Genomic DNA, 17021 nt, shown 5'->3' with positions numbered 1-17021 from the left:
TCCTATTATGGTGCCTATGTCTGCACAGCACACTGCTTGCCAGTAATAAAAGCCAGAGTCTGCCGCTACGGGATTACAGCACAGCAGACCAGAGATGCTGACGGAAACCCAAGCACGCCCTGGGTAAAACTGCACAGAATACTCCCTAACAGGCAAAAGCCAACAAACACATCCTTTCTTCCCAGGCTAGCAGAGAAATTACTCAGACATGTCATTTTTTAGTTGGAACCAACTTACAGAAGAATGTTGTTGCTGAAATAGGTATGGAGGAGAGAGAACAGTTTATGGCGTTTGTGCACTATAAACTCTTAACTTAAATGAGATGAGACTAGTCTGAGTCATAAACTCAAAAATGCTAAAATTTTTGAGACATAATTGGATAAGCAGAACTCTCTGCTGAGACTCTTAAGTTGAAATGATCAGGATTCTTAGCAAGGAAAAAAAAAAACCCACCACCTTTCTTGCAAGGCACCATTCCTAATGCACAGACTCTGAGTCAATCAATCCAAGATGAGAAATGGCATTTACATTAACCAACATCATGCATCAGGTATTAATTCATGTGACCAAATACAAAATAATATATTGATACACACTAGGTTTGAGCCTACAAGCCACATGGGGGTCTCATCAATACTCCTGATCAGCACGGGAGTTTTGACCTGCTCCGTTTCCGACCTGGGCCGGTTCACCCCTCCTTAGGCAACCTGGTGGTCCCCCGCTCCCGGGAGGTCACCATATTGATGCCGAACTTAGTGCGGACACCCGATCGGCATAGCGCACTACAGCCCAGAACTCCTGGGCTCAAGCGATCCTCCTGCCTCAGCCTCCCGAGTAGCTGGGACTACAGGCGCGCGCCACCGCGCCCGGCTCTCATCAATACTCCTAATGGCTGGGTAAAAAACTAACTTTTTTAAAATTTAAAGTTATTAAACTCATATGCTTATCAGAAATATGGCCTATAGTCTGTTAATACATTCAAATTTTTAAAAAAGTATAATCACCCTCTCACAATTACAAATATGATTTAAAAGAAAGTCTCCATACGTGAACCCAAACGATGCTGAGACCCTCCAGAAAGTGAACCACATAAGTCAGGAGATTTCTAGCTGCCCAGGTGGCCCTGGACAAGTTTTGGGCTTCATCTTTCAACTCAAACTAGGTAAGTTCGACAAGTGATCACTTTTAACTTTTTTAGTTCTAAAACAAAGCTTCAAGATGACAGTACCAATGCTTTCAAATACTGACCATGCTAAATACCACCAAAACTACCAAAAACTGCATGGTAGGCAGGGACAGATTATATTTTCATTTTATTAATTTACATTTGGACTCAAACAACATTAGTCTGGAAAATTTCTTCAGTTCTTTGACCAAATGTTCAGTAACTTCTTTGCAAAGGGTGTGACAAACAATAAAACTGAAGCTATTACCCATAAAAGAAGAACTTTGAGGGCTTTTAGAGCTTAAAAGAGTAAAATTACTCTTAGTCCCTGAGATTTATCAGTAATGGTTCCTATAATACTGAAGGCAAATAAAGCTGCATTGCAAGGACCATAATACCATTCATACAATTCACCCAATATTTATTGAGTGCCTACCTAACAAGGCTTTGTGTCCAATGCTGTGGGTGCTGGGAAAATGAGTAAGACTAACAATCTAGTCTACAACAAAATACCAGTAAAACAAAGAAAGAAAATACAGTATTTAGAGTTAAGAGATCTACAAATAAAGTCCTGTGGAAGGTCAAAGGAGAAAGACATGACACCTAATCAGGGGAGGAGGGCGTGGGAAACATGGGAGAGGAAAGGACAGAAAAAACTTCATGGAGGAGACAGCATTTCAAATAAGCCTTAAAGGATGGTTAAGATTTGTTTAATATATATACATATTTATTTTAGAAAAGACTTAGCTTTACAGAAAAATTGTGAAGACAAGTACAGAGGGTTCCCATATGCCCCATAACCAGTTTCCCCTATTAATAACACTACATTAATATGATACATTTGTCACAATTGCAGAATCAACACTGATGCATTATTATTAACTGCCATCCACACTTTATTCAGATTTCCTTAGTTTTCACCTAATATTCTTTTTCTGGTCCAGGAGGCTATCCATGATCTTGTGTTACATTTAGTAACTTAGGTTCCTCCTTGCTCTGACAGTTTCTCCAATTTTCTTATTTTTTGTTAACTTTGATGGTTCTGAAGAGACCTAATCAGATATTTTGTAAAATGTTCCTTACCTAGGAATTATCTGATTTTTTTTATGGTTAGAGTAGGGCTGTATGTTTTTGGTAAGAAAACCACAGATGTAAAGAACCATTTTCATCAGAGCATATCAAGGGTATATACTATTACAATCTGGCATAACACTGTGGATGTTGACTTCAGTGACCTGGCAGAGGTAGTGTGTGTGTGTTAGGTTTCTCTACCAAAGAGTCATTTTTTCCCCCTTTTTCCATATTGGCTCTTTGAAAGGAAGTCAATATGTACAGCCCACACTTCAGGAGGAGAAAGTTTTGCTCTCCTTCCTTGAGAGCAGAGTATATACATAAATTATGTGAAATTCAGTACACAGGAGATTTGTCTAATCTCCCCCATTTATTTATTTATTCATTCAATAAATTATATCAGTATTAACACAAGAGTATTTATTTTTTTTATTTTGGGTTATAATCCAATGCTTTTTACTTTTTTTTTTTTTTAAGATTTTATTTATTTATTTGAGAGAGAGAGAAAGTGAGAGAGACCATGAGAGGGGAGAAGGTCAGAGGGAAAAGCAGGCTCCCTGCAATGCAGGACTTGATCCCAGGAGTCTAGGATCATGACCTAAGCCGAAAGCAGTTGCTTAACCAACTGAGCCCTAGTTTAACCAACCCAAGTGTCCCTCATTTACTTTCTGGATCAAACAGTTTCAGCTTCAGTAAATGGAAGCTCCTTCAGTTTGCTCTTGTGTCCCACTGATACGTTCCCTTCAACAGTGGGGTTTGGTTTGAGCACTTCCTTACTTTCTGGCACTACAACTTGCTCCTTCCCCATCTCCTGCCCCACTCCGAAAATCAGATATTTTCCAAGGAATCCTGGTTCCTTTGGAGAATGGCATTAGAAAAAAAGATGAAGTGTCTGTTCATATCTTCTGCCCATTTTTTTGATATGATTATCTGTTTTGTGTGTGTTGAGTTTGAGAAGTTCTTTATAGATCCTGGATATCAACCTTTTGTCTGTACTGCCATTTGCAAATATCTTCTCCCATTCCATGGGTTGCCTCTTTGTTTTGTTGACTGTTTCCTTTGCTGTGCAGAAGCTTTTGATCTTGATGAAGTCCCAAAAGTTCATTTTCGCTTTTGTTTCCTTTGCCTTTGGAGACGTATCTTGAAAGAAGTTGCTGTGGCTGATATCAAAGAGGTTACTGCCTATGTTCTCCTCTAGGATTCTGATGGATTCCTGTCTCACGTTGAGGTCTTTTATCCATTTCGCATTTATTTTGTGTACGGTGTAAGAGAATGGTCGAGTTTCATTCTTCTACATATAGCTGTCTAATTCTCCCAGCACCATTTATTGAAGAGACTGTCTTTTTTCCACTGTATATTTTCTCCTGCTTTGTCGAAGATTATTTGACCATACAGTTGAGGGTCCATATCTGGGCTTTCTACTCTGTTCCACCGGTCTATGTGTCTGTTTTTATGCCAGTACCATGCTGTCTTGGTGATCACAGCTTTGTAGTAAAGCTTGAAATCAGGTAACGTGATGACGCCAGTTTTATTTTTGTTTTTCAACATTTCCTTAGCAATTCAGGGTCTCTTCTGATTCCATACAAATTTTAGGATTATTTGCTCCAGTTCTTTGAAAAATACCGGTGGAATTTTGATCGGAATGGCATTAAAAGTATAGATTGCTCTAGGCAGTATAGATATTTTAACAATGTTCGTTCTTCTGATCCAAGAGCATGGAATGGTCTTCCATCTTTTTGTGTCTTCTTCAATTTCTTTCATGAGTGTTCTGTAGTTCCTGGAGTACAGATCCTTTACCTCTTTGGTTAGGTTTATTCCCAGGTATCTTATGGTTCTTGGTGCTATGGTAAATGGAATCGATTACATACAGACACTTCTCCAATGAAGACATACAAATGGCTATCAGACACATGAAAAAATGTTCATCATCACTAGCCATTAGGGAGATTCAAATTAAAACCACACTGAGATACCACCTTACACCAGTTAGAATGGCCAAAATTAGCAAGACAGGAAACAACATTTGTTGGAGAGGATGTGGAGAAAGGGGAACCCTCTTACACTGTTGGTGGGAATGCAAGTTGGTACAGCCACTTTGGAGAATAGTGTGGAGATTCCTCAAGAAATTAAAAATAGAGCTTCCCTATGACCCTGCAATTGCACTACTGGGTATTTACCCCAAAGATACAGATGTAGTGAAAAGAAGGGCCATCTGTACCCCAATGTTTATAGCAGCAATGGCCATGGTCGCCAAACTGTGGAAAGAACCAAGATGCCCTTCAATGGACGAATGGAGAAGGAAGATGTGGTCCATATACACTATGGAGTATTATGCCTCCATCAGAAAGGATGAATACCCAACTTTTGTAGCAACATGGACGGGACTAGAAGAGATTATGCTGAGTGAAATAAGTCAAGCAGAGAGAGTCAATTATCATATGGTTTCACTTATTTGTGGAGCATAACAAATAACATGGAGGACATGGGGAGATGGAGAGGAGAAGGGAGTTGGGGGAAATTGGAGGGGAAGACGAACCATGAGAGACTGTGGACTCTGAGAAACAAGCTGAGGGCTTTGGAGGGGAGGTGGGTGGGGGGATAGGTGAGCCTGGTGGTGGGTATTAAGGAGGGCACATATTGCATGGAGCACTGGGTGTGGTGCAAAAACAATGAATACTGTTACGCTGAAAAGAAATTAAAAAAAAATGATAGGACATTGAAAAAAAAAAAGAAATGAAGATGAAGGTGCTGGGTTGTGTTCATTGCTACTGGGGTATTGTTTCTTTAGGATTTCACAGTTGATAGAACAAGGAAATATTTATGCACATACTAGATGGCTAAGATGTTGAGAGGTGCAATGGGAGGCTGTGTCCTTAACAGGATTTTCTTAACATTAAATATTAATGCTAAGCTTACAAATTCTCAAATAGGCTTCACATTTCTAACAAATAATACATATGACAGACAGAAAAAAAATTAATGAAAGATCGTGTGCCTAGGTTATTTTCAGTCTCATTCACAGGAATAATCAGGATATACTCATTTATTTTTAATTTAATTTTTTTTAAAGATTTTATATATTTATTGGAGAGACACAGAAAGAGAGCTAGAGAGCACAAGCGGGGATAGAAGGAGAAGCAGGTCCCCTGCAGAGCAGGGGCAGGGCTCAATCCCAGAATCCTGAACTGAAGGCAGATGCTTGCTTGACCTACTGAGCCACCCAGTTGCCCAGGGTATATTTATTTATGATAAAAATAGGTTAGACTATTGTCTACTGTTCTATGTTTTTCCTAGAAATAGCTTAGGGAGTTTTAGATATCCTGATAAAACTTTAGGTCAGTTTGATGAATTTTAGTGTAAAGTTACACAAAGAAAACAGTTAAACTCCTTGAAAAGTCCCTGAGTGGGAGAAGAGCCAATGAAACATTCCAACAGTATTCTTAGGTTTACTTCAACATCACTAGGCCACAGTTCTCTCTTAAAAGATCTACAGAAGTATGGCTATCAGGATGGGCAAACACCTTCTCTAGTCCTCACTTCAGAAAATAAGAAAAGAAAAATGCTATTCCTTTATGGATGGAAATAAAGGACTTAATATTACTGAACATCTATGTTTCTGACTCTGTCTACACAATGACTGTCTTTTAATTAATGAAATCGTCATATTTAATGATTTAACGATTTAACATATTTAACTATTTAACAGATGAAGAAACTGAGGCTCAGATGGTAAGCTCTCCAATTTACATCTAGTAGGGGACAGAAAGAGACTCCAACTCCAGTAGTCTTGTTACAGAAGGGTGCTGCAAATCCATACAACATTCTGCCTGAGGAATGAATGTCTAATGAATGGGAGATTTCTGGTGGGGAAATTTGGTATTTTCTCCTCCAGTGCGGAGGTCCCATTAGGAGTGAGAAAGAAAACCATAGGTTGTTTAAAATAAACACATTTTTCTGACTAAAAATGACTTCTGAAGTTATTCTTGCTATTGCTTTAGTATATCCATAAGTATACTCAGTATCTACCAGTGGTAAGCAAAATGCTTCGAAGTGTTATATGAATGAGTATTTTTCACCTTGCTACATATTAATTTTAATGTGTATTTTTACAATGTATATTGGAAAAAAAATTTAAGTAGGACACCAAATCTATGATTTCTTAAATACCCTTACAGAAGATGAAGCACTCAGATAGGTATTTGCATTTAAAAAATACTCTAAATAAAAACCCTCAACATGGACCATATACAATATACACAGAAACAAAGAAGTTTGAGCAACACTTAAGGTCATGTTTTTCTTCTAAGAAATATTATGTTCTTACACTGCAAGGAGTATATGACACAGGGTTTTTCTTTATCTCTCTTTTTCAATATATCTTAGGCATAGAATAAATTACATGTAATTTATTGAGCACTAAGTATGTGCTACTCACCAGACTGAGCTTTGCATACATTATATCTAATGTTCTCAACAACCTTTCAATTTTATTTTCTCTTTTTATTATCTCCCTTTATAATGAGGAAATTGAGAATTAGAGAGGTGATGCCTGTTGCCCCAAATACTAGATGGAAAGCAGCAGAGCTGAAATTTGAAACCAAATTTCCTTTAAAAGCAAGCAAGCAAGCAAGCAAGCAAGTTCTACTCTTTCCATTCTACAAAGCTACCAGAAGCTTTGCTGGTATACGCATTCAAGCCAAGGAGTAAGTATCACACATCCTCCTCATATACCAAGTATGGCCAAACAATAACCAAAAGGTCAGGATAGTAAACAATAATAATTTAAAATACTTCATTAAAGAGCAAGTTTTCTTTTAAAGAGTCATATACCCATTACTACTACAGTTGGGAATCCAATGTAACTGATTTCCTAATGAACACAGCAGAATTGTTTGTTGCTTAAGCAAATATCCCCTTCCCATTCCCAGTCAGAGTGAATAAAAGGAAACACCTTCTTAAAATGTCTTTTAGGACCAGTGTGAATATTAAAATAAAGGGCTATCCATCTCTCTATCTCCTAGAAAGATCTCAGACTAGTTGGGCCAATTAAACCATCACAAGCACCAGATACAACGCGAAACCCCCAGCAGGACTAGACCATCATAAAATAAACCCTAGTTATTTGCAGTTTAAAAGGGTTGGGCTATTTCTAAAAATGACAAAATCAGCTTCTACATACTTGAGGAATAATCTGAAAATCATGACATTATCAACATTTCACATCGGCCATATATGTATATCTTAAGTAATAGCTATAATCTATATGACTATCATGGAAATCTCTTTAAATTGAACATTAGCATTATCTATTACCCTTGTTATTTGGGAAAAAAGTTTGTTTAATCTGTCCATAGCATTTAGAAAAATACTATTTTATCTTGGCCAAGCTTCCCAAGCTTCTTGTTTTGAAATTTTAAAAAAAGGACATAGTTCATTATGCTCTCAGGCCAAAGTCACACTACCCTATAATGAAATAAAAATGTAATAACCGAAAGTGATTTCTCTAGTAATGACTAATTCATTGAATCACAAAAATTAGAAGTTTTGGATAATTAAATATTAGGCATATTGAAGCTTACCACCACTAAATACTGACATGACAACTGTGCTGATGACAAGAGAAACAAATTAAGATTTGTTTTAATGCTTAGTGTTTTATTAAGTTAAAGTCAAGGCTTTACTCTTCAATGAAAAATGAAAATTTTCAAAAAGTATTTCCTACTTTCTGTTATTATTTAAAATAAAAGCAAAAAAAAGTGTTGTTTTTCTAATGGTGATCATAAAAACAAGCATTCTCAACTCTCCATATTAACTTTAAGGCACTATATGTAAACCACCTAAATACTTACCAAGTCTGCTTTTATTAAGTGGATGAAAAAGCAAACCGCAAACTCAAAACATCAGTAAGTCGAGTTTCTATGGTTAGAGAAGATATTTTGTTTTCGTCATGTTAACTCTTAAAAATTCTTTCATGACTATATCAGTAAGTTTTAACATTTTAATGCAGAAAATAAGGGTTATTTGCAATTTGTTTTCCATAAAATTAAAATGCTTTTCCAACTACAGCTTCTTTCTTAGCTTTCTTTGTTAAACAGTTATTTCTGTTCTGAGAGTAATGTTGAAATATTTTATGATTTGATCACTCCTATGAACATTCTCTATTCAATCCAGCACCTGTCTTGCCCAGAAGAAACAGTATGAGCAGTCACAGAAAGCTCTAGTGTTACTTTATGGATGTACTGACTATTCAAGAGCACCAGGGGGAGCAGAGGGGGAAACAAAGAACAAGCACCTAGAAGAGTAATTTATAGGCAACAAAAACATGATAGAGATGTTGGTTCATAAGTAAATAGACAAAATAAATTCCATTAAAAAGTCATGACCACATCTGTTAGGTTGGCTTATATGTAGCTAGCATTAACTAAAGAAAAGCCTGAAGTCTCTTGGAAGGATGCTTGAATCCTAACTTCAAGAGAGTTGCCACTTGAAGCATGGCAGTTTCCAGCAATGCCAAGCCTTGAAAGTGCCCCCAGATTAGAGAGAAACAAAACATATTTTTATAGTGGTATATTTTAAGAAAAAATCAAAATGATTTTGTTTTCTCTTTAAAAATCACTGCACTCACTCTGAAGGCCTGGTGAAATATGTGTTATTAGGTCACAAGAGGATAAAGCGACAGGGCTCCACAGCAGAATCTTTTTTTTTTTTTCCCCTTTTTAAAGATTTATTTATTTATTTTAGAGGCAGGGAGGGGCAGAGGGAGAGACAGAACCTTAAGCAGACTCTCTGCTGATCATGGAGCCCAGTGCAGGTCTTGATCTCACAGTCATGACATCATGACCTGAGCAAAAATCCTGAGCCAACTGACTGGGCTACGCAGGTACCTCTTCAAGACATGACTTTAAAGATTTTATTTATTTGACAGAGATCACAAGTAGGCAGAGAGGCAGGCAGAGAGAGAGAGGAAGGGAAGCAGGCTCCCCGCTGAGCAGAGAGCCCGATGCAGGGCTTGATCCCAGGACCCTGAGATCATGACCTGAGCCGAAGGCAGAGGCTTTAACCCACTGAGCCACCCAGGTGCCCCAAGACATGATTTTTTTAAAGTCCCGAGGCTTAGACTCCTGGCCTGCCCACCTCACATCCTCAACTTACTTTCTTTGAGAGAAGGTAACCAAAAACACTGTGAAACTATTTCACATTAAAAACAGTTTAAAAAGGTATTTTAGCTTTGCAAATTCTGTACAAAAGAATGAAGATGTCCTAACCAATCCCACACTATGTTGAGCATATTCCAAGAATTAATAAGTGCTGTGTTTTCACTTTTAGAATAAAACACAGAAAGTATTTAGCACCTCTGTCTGGAATTCTGTCACTGGAATTTAAGAAAAGTCTAAACTAATTGGAAGTTCAGAATGTTTCTATCTGTATTATACCAAAAATTGTGTAAAAATAAGCTTTTTTTCATAATATAGAGATGTATACTAAAGACCATTATCTAAGGACTGCATTGTAACAACGGGTGAAACATAAAAAGTCAAGCAAAAATTACAACTGAATGGATAAAAAAAAAAAAAAAAAAAGTATGTTAGCCAAGAAGACCATCAATGAAGTTTGACCTAAATCTCAATTATACCAGTGACACCAGGTATAATGCTTACTATCACAAGTTTTTATTAGATACCTCTTTATATATATTCTTTCAAACTCTTACATTGATCTTTCAAAGTAGGTATTATTGCGCTCATCTTATGCTAAGGAAACTGAATCTTAAAATGTTGAATTCATTTTTCTTTTCCTTTTTTTTTTTTTTTTAAGATTTTATTTATTTGACAGAGATCACAAGTAGGCAGAGAAGCAGGCAGAGAGAGAGGGGGAAGCAGGCTCCCTGCCGAGCAGAGAGCCCGATGTGGGGCTCTATCCTAGGACCCTGGGACCATGACCCGAGCTGAAGGCAGAGGCTTTAACCCACTGATCTACCCAGGCGCCCCTGAATTCATTTTTCTAATGTAACTCAGCAACCAAGGAACAAAACCAAGATTTAACTTCCAGGTCTGCCTACTTGCAAAGCTTTGAGACCTTACCAAAACTTCCTTCAACTGTAGCAATAAGGTTCTAAAGGAAATCTGTACAAATCTCAGGGAGATTAATGTGCTTATGAGGCTAAGTGCTGTAGATTTAATCACTCAAATTAAATGCCATCTGGAGTCTCTTACCCTACTTGGTACAAGCATCCTACATATATTACAGTCCATGTTGGCTTTGTCCAAGAATTCTATAGTATTCCTGCCTTAGTAGCATCGGTAAGTATTATGCACATTACAATGTCAGTCAGGAAATATACGTAGTTCGTTCTAAAGCATCATTTTACAACTGCTAATAATTTGGATTTCTTTAATTAAGATTTTCAAAAACACAAATAATCTATTAACTCAAATGGTTAAATGGGTTGAAAGAATCAATTTTCCCTCTTCCTAATACCCAAATCTATATCCCTAATAATTATTTCCTCTCCATAATCACTTAAAAATCATGACCTTACTAGTATTTTTATTATGTTACATTATACCATTAAATTAAAAGAAAAACTCAAGTGAGAAGAACACGTAAAGATGTTATGATTTTTCAAAGGTAGAAAGAGAATAACCTGAAAATATTGGCTGGTTCAAACAAGTACATGTAAAAATAATGGACAGCAATAAAACAAAACCAGAAAGCAATGTTTCAGAGGTATTCATTCATCCTCAAAGATGTGTTGCAAGCCGTCATATTTCTAGTTCAGACTTAGGTTGGGCATCACTCACGGGGACCTTCAGATCAGCTGCTCCCACTCAGTTTACAGCTTATGTGCCTTCGTTATGAAAGCAGAAGGGTAACTACATTTACTAAGAGCTTTCTTTTCCTTCTATGCTAATCCTAAAATTTCACCTATAAAAAGTTACAGGAGTTTAGCATTCTTGTAAAAATGAATGGGTTAAAAATAAGGAAATGGGTAGCTTAGAAATTAGAAGTTTAAGCAACAGCTTCAGCCAAGTTGGGTTTTTTTAATGTTAAAAATAAGTGTCCTGTCAATAATCTTTCAACCACAAGACACAAACAGCTAGAATCACTATCTTTTTAAAAAGTCTTTTCTCACTTAACCTACATTTCCCTTCAACCAAATAAATGCACCTTCTCTACTAAATCTGTAAATTAACTCAAAGTTTAATTGGGTGACTTCACAATGGAGATTTTTAAAAAATCCTGTCTTATTTGGTGCCAATAAAGAAAGAAATCATCTTGATCAATTACTGTGACCTAAAGCTTTATTTTTTAAAAATCTTAAAGTATAGATAAACCAATTGCTTGACAGCTGACATCATTTAGGATACATTATTAGATTTCATGTTAATTTTTAAATTCAAACATAGGTCTCATCATTAAGAGTATGGATTTCTGGAGAAAGTAATTATAGCTGCTTAGGTTCCTTTCTCTGAAAAACTACTGTCAGATCATCTTGAAATGTGTACATATCCCTTTAGGTGCCTTCTGATTCTGTTCTTCTTTTTTACACAGTATTAACCAGACAAGATAATTAAGAACACAATCCCACTGCAGAATGGTCCCATTCAGATGTAGTACATTGAAGAAACTCAGCACGGCCTACTGCTATTATCAATCAAATTATTTTAAAAAATTACTATTTTATGAAATTAATCAATGAACTAAAACTTTGCTAGCCAGATGAAAACAACGGCACCTGATGGCACAGCAGGAAGTGAGAGCCAAATGATGAATTATTTTGATAAGCAGCCATACCAAATTTCAAAATGAGGCCGAAATGTCAAAAACCAGAAAAACATAACAAACAAAAAACCCAGATCTGATCCCAAGTGTGCATTTTGGCTAGGTCGGTGTACTTATGGGTAAGTTAGTACCTGTAGACAGTGTGTGAGGAGTCCCTTTTATTCTATTTGAAGCTAACTTCTCACTTCAAAAACAATGCAATCTATGTAAGCACTGTCAACAGATAAGACAATCAAGTGGCTGATATACTATGGTATTTTAGAAAACTGATTGTTGAGGGTGGGGGGAAACGGGTGGGATAAAAACTATAATAAGCCAAGAAAAAGCATCACACATTTTAAAAATATGTGCACACAGATAAACTGTAAAATGGTATAACCTTCCTGACCTTGTAAATAGGTGGCCACAATATTTAAGTATCTTTAAGAGGCAACTGTTAGGAACTGCCACATAATTACCAATTTTTACTGGTTGAATCCCCCAGTGATCAGCATCCAACATGAATGTGCCTCTTTCCCTATCCTCTCAGCCCAATAGTCATTAAAAACATACATAATCCCAATTATTTCCTTACATAACTAAAGACGAAAAGAACAGAAATTCCAAAAAATACAGTAGCACTACAGACAACACTATAGACAACAGACAACACTATACCTTGTTTTAAGGCTATTTGAGGCTGAAGGTTACTTCTCAGTCCCCCAAAACTCCACTGACCACCAAGGCCAGCACTTCAGCATATATGGCATAAATGACCCACTGAAACATACTAAATGACCTCGGAAAACTGAACTTCTCTCCAAGATTCATGAAAACAAAGGTATGATCATAATGAACTTTCTAACTTTCTTGATATTTCCTGTGGACAAGTAAGGCTAAGTGAACATAAAAAGGCTCAGTTCTTACAATGTACCCTAACATCTAGATAAATAAGAGTTAAGGTTCCAAGTTCAGTGAGCTCTACTGAGCATGAGTGCGGTACGTGGTGACATCCAAGAGATTGCATTGACCTCCACCAACTCTTATTTCCAACTGGGAATCCCAAGAATACGCTTAAGCATGCAATACCCACGGCCCTGCCTGGGTTTCTGCTGCAAGGGCAAAGCGTCACTGACAAGCCCACTCCCCCATCTCAAAACAAAAACAAAAACAAAACAAAACAAAACCCACTCACTGTGGCTCGGGGGGTGCTGTAATCAAACTATGTCAAAGTTGCTTTTGCAAAATGTCTAATTTATCTGGAGTGAATGTAAGAGACAGGGAAGGCACAGAGTCAGGAACCTCCCTCCAAGGGAGTAAAAGAGCCAACATGCAGTGTGACACAATCTGTATGTGTTTCTCAGGGCCACAGGGGCTGGCAGCTTCGCCAGCGTGGGAATCAGCAGTCTAGGGGCGTTGGTGACAGGCAGAGCCAGGGCTTACCTTGTTGGAGGCCATCTCACTGACGGAGTGCCTGGTCTGCAGGGTCTCTAGCTGGTCCAGACACCAGTCCAGCTCCTCCAGGGTCTCGCTGGCCAGTTTCTGGTAGGCCTCCTCTGCGAAGAGATAGGGAAAGGGGGTCTCAGTTCTCAAGCGCTTCACGGTGCCGCCAGCGAGTTCAAAGGGGGCCATCCTGCCATACCCCGCCATGCTCGGATGCCCGGTGCCCGCACATGAGGGCTGCTCCTTCATAGTGCTGAGCCCGGCACGGCGCTGGGGGCTCAGCTAGCGGGGCGGCCGGCCTCGGGGTAGCACGGTTTCTCCAGCTTGGCGTCTCAGTTCCGCGTCCAGGGAGGGCGCACAAAGTGCGGCAAGCCAACTTTTATACGGAGACACAGACAAAAACCCCACGGTGCGACTTTTCGACGGTGCGGCGGTCCCCAGAGCCAGCCCGGGAGGCGGGCGAAGAGGGCAGCGCGCGCCTCGGGGCCAACCCCGCGGACGGAGCGCCTGGTCCACGGCCTAATTTCGTCGCCGGCCGGGCCGAGCCGTGTCCCCGCGCCCGCTCCGCTTGCCGCCTGCCGAGTCTTCTCACGACGCGAATGAATCAGCCGCGGCCGGGTGCGCGGCCACCACGTTTCCTGTTTTCTTTCTCAACTCCTCCGGCGCCCGGCGCAGCGCGGCTCCATCACCGCGGCTTTCCGGGAACACTCCCCCTCACGCCCCTCGCCGCTGCCTGGCCCCTCCTCAGCTCCTTTACAAGGCGCCTGCCAACTGCCAAGGCCCGCCCGCGCCCCCCGCGCCCCCCGCCGCCGCCTTCCCCGAAGCCCCAGCCCCGACCGCCCCACCGCCTCGCCGGGGCATCACCCCGCGCTGCCCGGTGCCGCTCGCTTTGAAGTCGAGCCCGGGAGGCGCGGGCGCGGGCGCGAGCGCGTGTATCTGTGGGGCTGCCGTGGGGCTGCGCGAGGAGAGCGGCCCAAAACCCGGCGTGGAGCGCCCGCCACCCGGGGTCACGCCCGCCGTGGGGCTCAGGCGGGACCTGGCGCGCACGCGCGCGCGCGCGGCCGCGCACCTGCCCTGCGGGGACCCAGCGCGCCCCTCCCGGTCGCCCCGACTGCCTAAGTCTCAGCGTCTTCACCGTCCGTTGCTCCCCGCGGGGTTTCGCGGGAGAGCCCGACGGGCGGCGCAAACATGGTTATTCAGGACCTGAGCAACCGTTTCTGTGGGTTCGGGTGTTAGGGCTTTTGAGGCTTCGGTTCTGAGGGCTTAGGATTTACCTACTTCGAGGCGACAGGGCGGTTGTGGGAATAGAATTATTTCTATTAAAACCAGACTCTTTTCAGTAGTACCCAACCCGGCCTCTGCTAAGTACCAGATTTCTAAATGTTGGGGTGGACATAAACAAGCAAACAAAAACAACATTGAAGGCTTTTGAATTTACAGATTTGACAATATGCTGTATTTTCACATTCGGGATCGTCTAAGAGTTCTCTTAAAGGAGCAGCAATGTGAATGCACCATGTAGGATAGGCACTTGACACATGTCCTGCATACGTGCTTCCTTCGTCTGTGGAATTGCAAATCAGAGACCACGATGGTCCTGTGATGCCGAAGGAAAAAGTTTGGAAGGATGTTTCTGCCCACCATATGCAGAATAAACTACAAACGTGAGAAAATGAAAAGACAATATCCAAAGGCATGGTATGGAAGCTGGTTCCATTTACAAAAGCTGACCCTAGGGACCACCGGCACTCTACATAAAAGGATCAACTGCAAGAACTTCACTACATTAGCAAGTGGATGAACAAAACTTTCAGAGAGGAAAATAATCCAAACTCTGAAGAGTCCCATCTTATAAAACTTGGTTATTGTCACTTAAAAAGAATACATTGAAAAGCTTACATGAAGTTGAGAGATCCCTTTTGTCTTCAAATCTACAGGTATTGGAGGAGAAGAAACACTACCCTTGAAATTTAGATTCCATAAATGATCAGTGGCACAACAAAGAATTTCACAGACTGAATCTCAGGTTCCCAGGGATTTACCAGATAGGTTTTTACATAAAATTTGTAAAAGTTAGAATAACTTTCAAAGTATTTGGTACATAAGCCACATGACTCATTGTTATCAAGGATTCTTGAACTGTTTGGTACTCATTTTGGGGACTCTATGTTTAAATCTGCCACTTTTATTCCTTTTTCTTTTCTGCAGCAATCTCTGTAAATATATACTCTAGGTGAACCAACAGCTGCCAAACCTTGCCAGGTAAATTAAAGAGTAAGATTGCCCCCCCCCAAAGTAACAACCTTAAAGATAATTTAAGATAATAAGTATAAAATGTTTTATCTGCATAGCCTTTCCCTGATTATAAGAATATAAAAATATAGTATGATTCTTTTAAAAATGGAAACATTACACAATGATGTAATGTAGAAAGTCCCTTGTAATCCAATACACTAAGGATTGCAAACAATAATTAAGCCTATGATCATAACACATTTTCATTTTACCCAATACCTTCCAGATGTAAGTACAGAGTAACCTGGTTGAAATGATAGTATATTTACTGTATGGTTTTGTTTTCTTTTTGCTTTTTTCCCTCTACTGTATAAAATAAGGATGCAGGACACTTTAAGAGGAAATTAATTTGTTTTGGGTTATCTGAGTTGTCAGTAGCAAGCACATCTAGTAGGTTATAGATGCAAAACCATTGTGCCTAGGATGTGTTCACTGCCATCTTTCCAGTCACTGGTTACATACAGAAGCCAGGAATCCCTTCTCCATACCTCTAAGGCTTGGCTTTCCATGTTCCTCTCCCTGCATTCCAAGCCTTTAAAGTCTCAGCCCCAAAGGGAACTCCCCAGTATAAGTAATCTCCCCATCTTTACCAACTTCTCAAACTTCTCAGAAATACAGGCCTTGGACTTATCTGGATGTGGCACTACATATTATACTCCAGTATTTACTTCTTAATTGTAAAAGGGGTAGAGTAATTCAGGAATGTTTCAATGCTTTAAGACATTATATATTTAAATACAGGACTTGCCTTTAAGAAGGCAGAATAGCAACAAGAAGGACAACTTATTTCAGAAGATCTACTTTGTATCCAAATCATAGATTACCCATTTTAACAATCAGCATTTGCCTACAATAATAATGAGGTACACACATGTATTTTAAGTTCTAACTACCTCTACATGCATTGTACAAATCTGGAGAATGGAAAAACAGTGACCCGAACACATCTACATACCAATAAGCAAGAAAATATTTACTGACAGAGTAAAGAAATTTATTCTATAAAACTGTTGTTCAAATAAAGAATTATTGCTGATATTAGTATAGAACTGAGAATACTATTTTTCCCAAATTCTGAGGTTTATAGCCAATATGGCTGGCCACAGTTTTTTAGGATCATATTAAAGTTTAACTTTTAGGAATTTTAACCCTAAATGCTCTAAGATATCGAGTAACTGACCTTTTCATCCCCACTAAAAAAACCTCAGTGCGGACTTGCCAGCTTTCCTACAGGAAATTGAGTCACTACACCAAACAGCACACCTAAATGTCATTGATGGCTAGC

At 39.5% G+C, this 17021-nt stretch overlaps 1 protein-coding gene across 4 annotated transcripts in view; it reads right to left on the bottom strand.

Moving 5' to 3' along the window:
- The window catches only part of PDE4D (phosphodiesterase 4D), a gene marked incomplete at its 5' end in the record, with an annotated part of 1452651 nt that overhangs the window by 41760 nt on the left and 1393870 nt on the right, over positions 1–17021 (bottom strand). For all 4 annotated transcript variants that reach the window (XM_080803360.1, XM_080803363.1, XM_080803361.1 and 1 more), the window contains one exon: positions 13442–13554. In XM_080803360.1, coding sequence (XP_080659486.1) covers positions 13442–13554 — 113 coding nt within the window. The remainder of the gene's footprint in view (positions 1–13441; positions 13555–17021) is intronic.

Source organism: Martes martes (genome assembly GCF_963455335.1).
Source record: "Martes martes genome assembly, chromosome: 5".
NCBI classification, from domain to species: domain Eukaryota; kingdom Metazoa; phylum Chordata; class Mammalia; order Carnivora; family Mustelidae; genus Martes; species Martes martes.
This window is presented reverse-complemented; position numbering and strand designations above follow the sequence as displayed.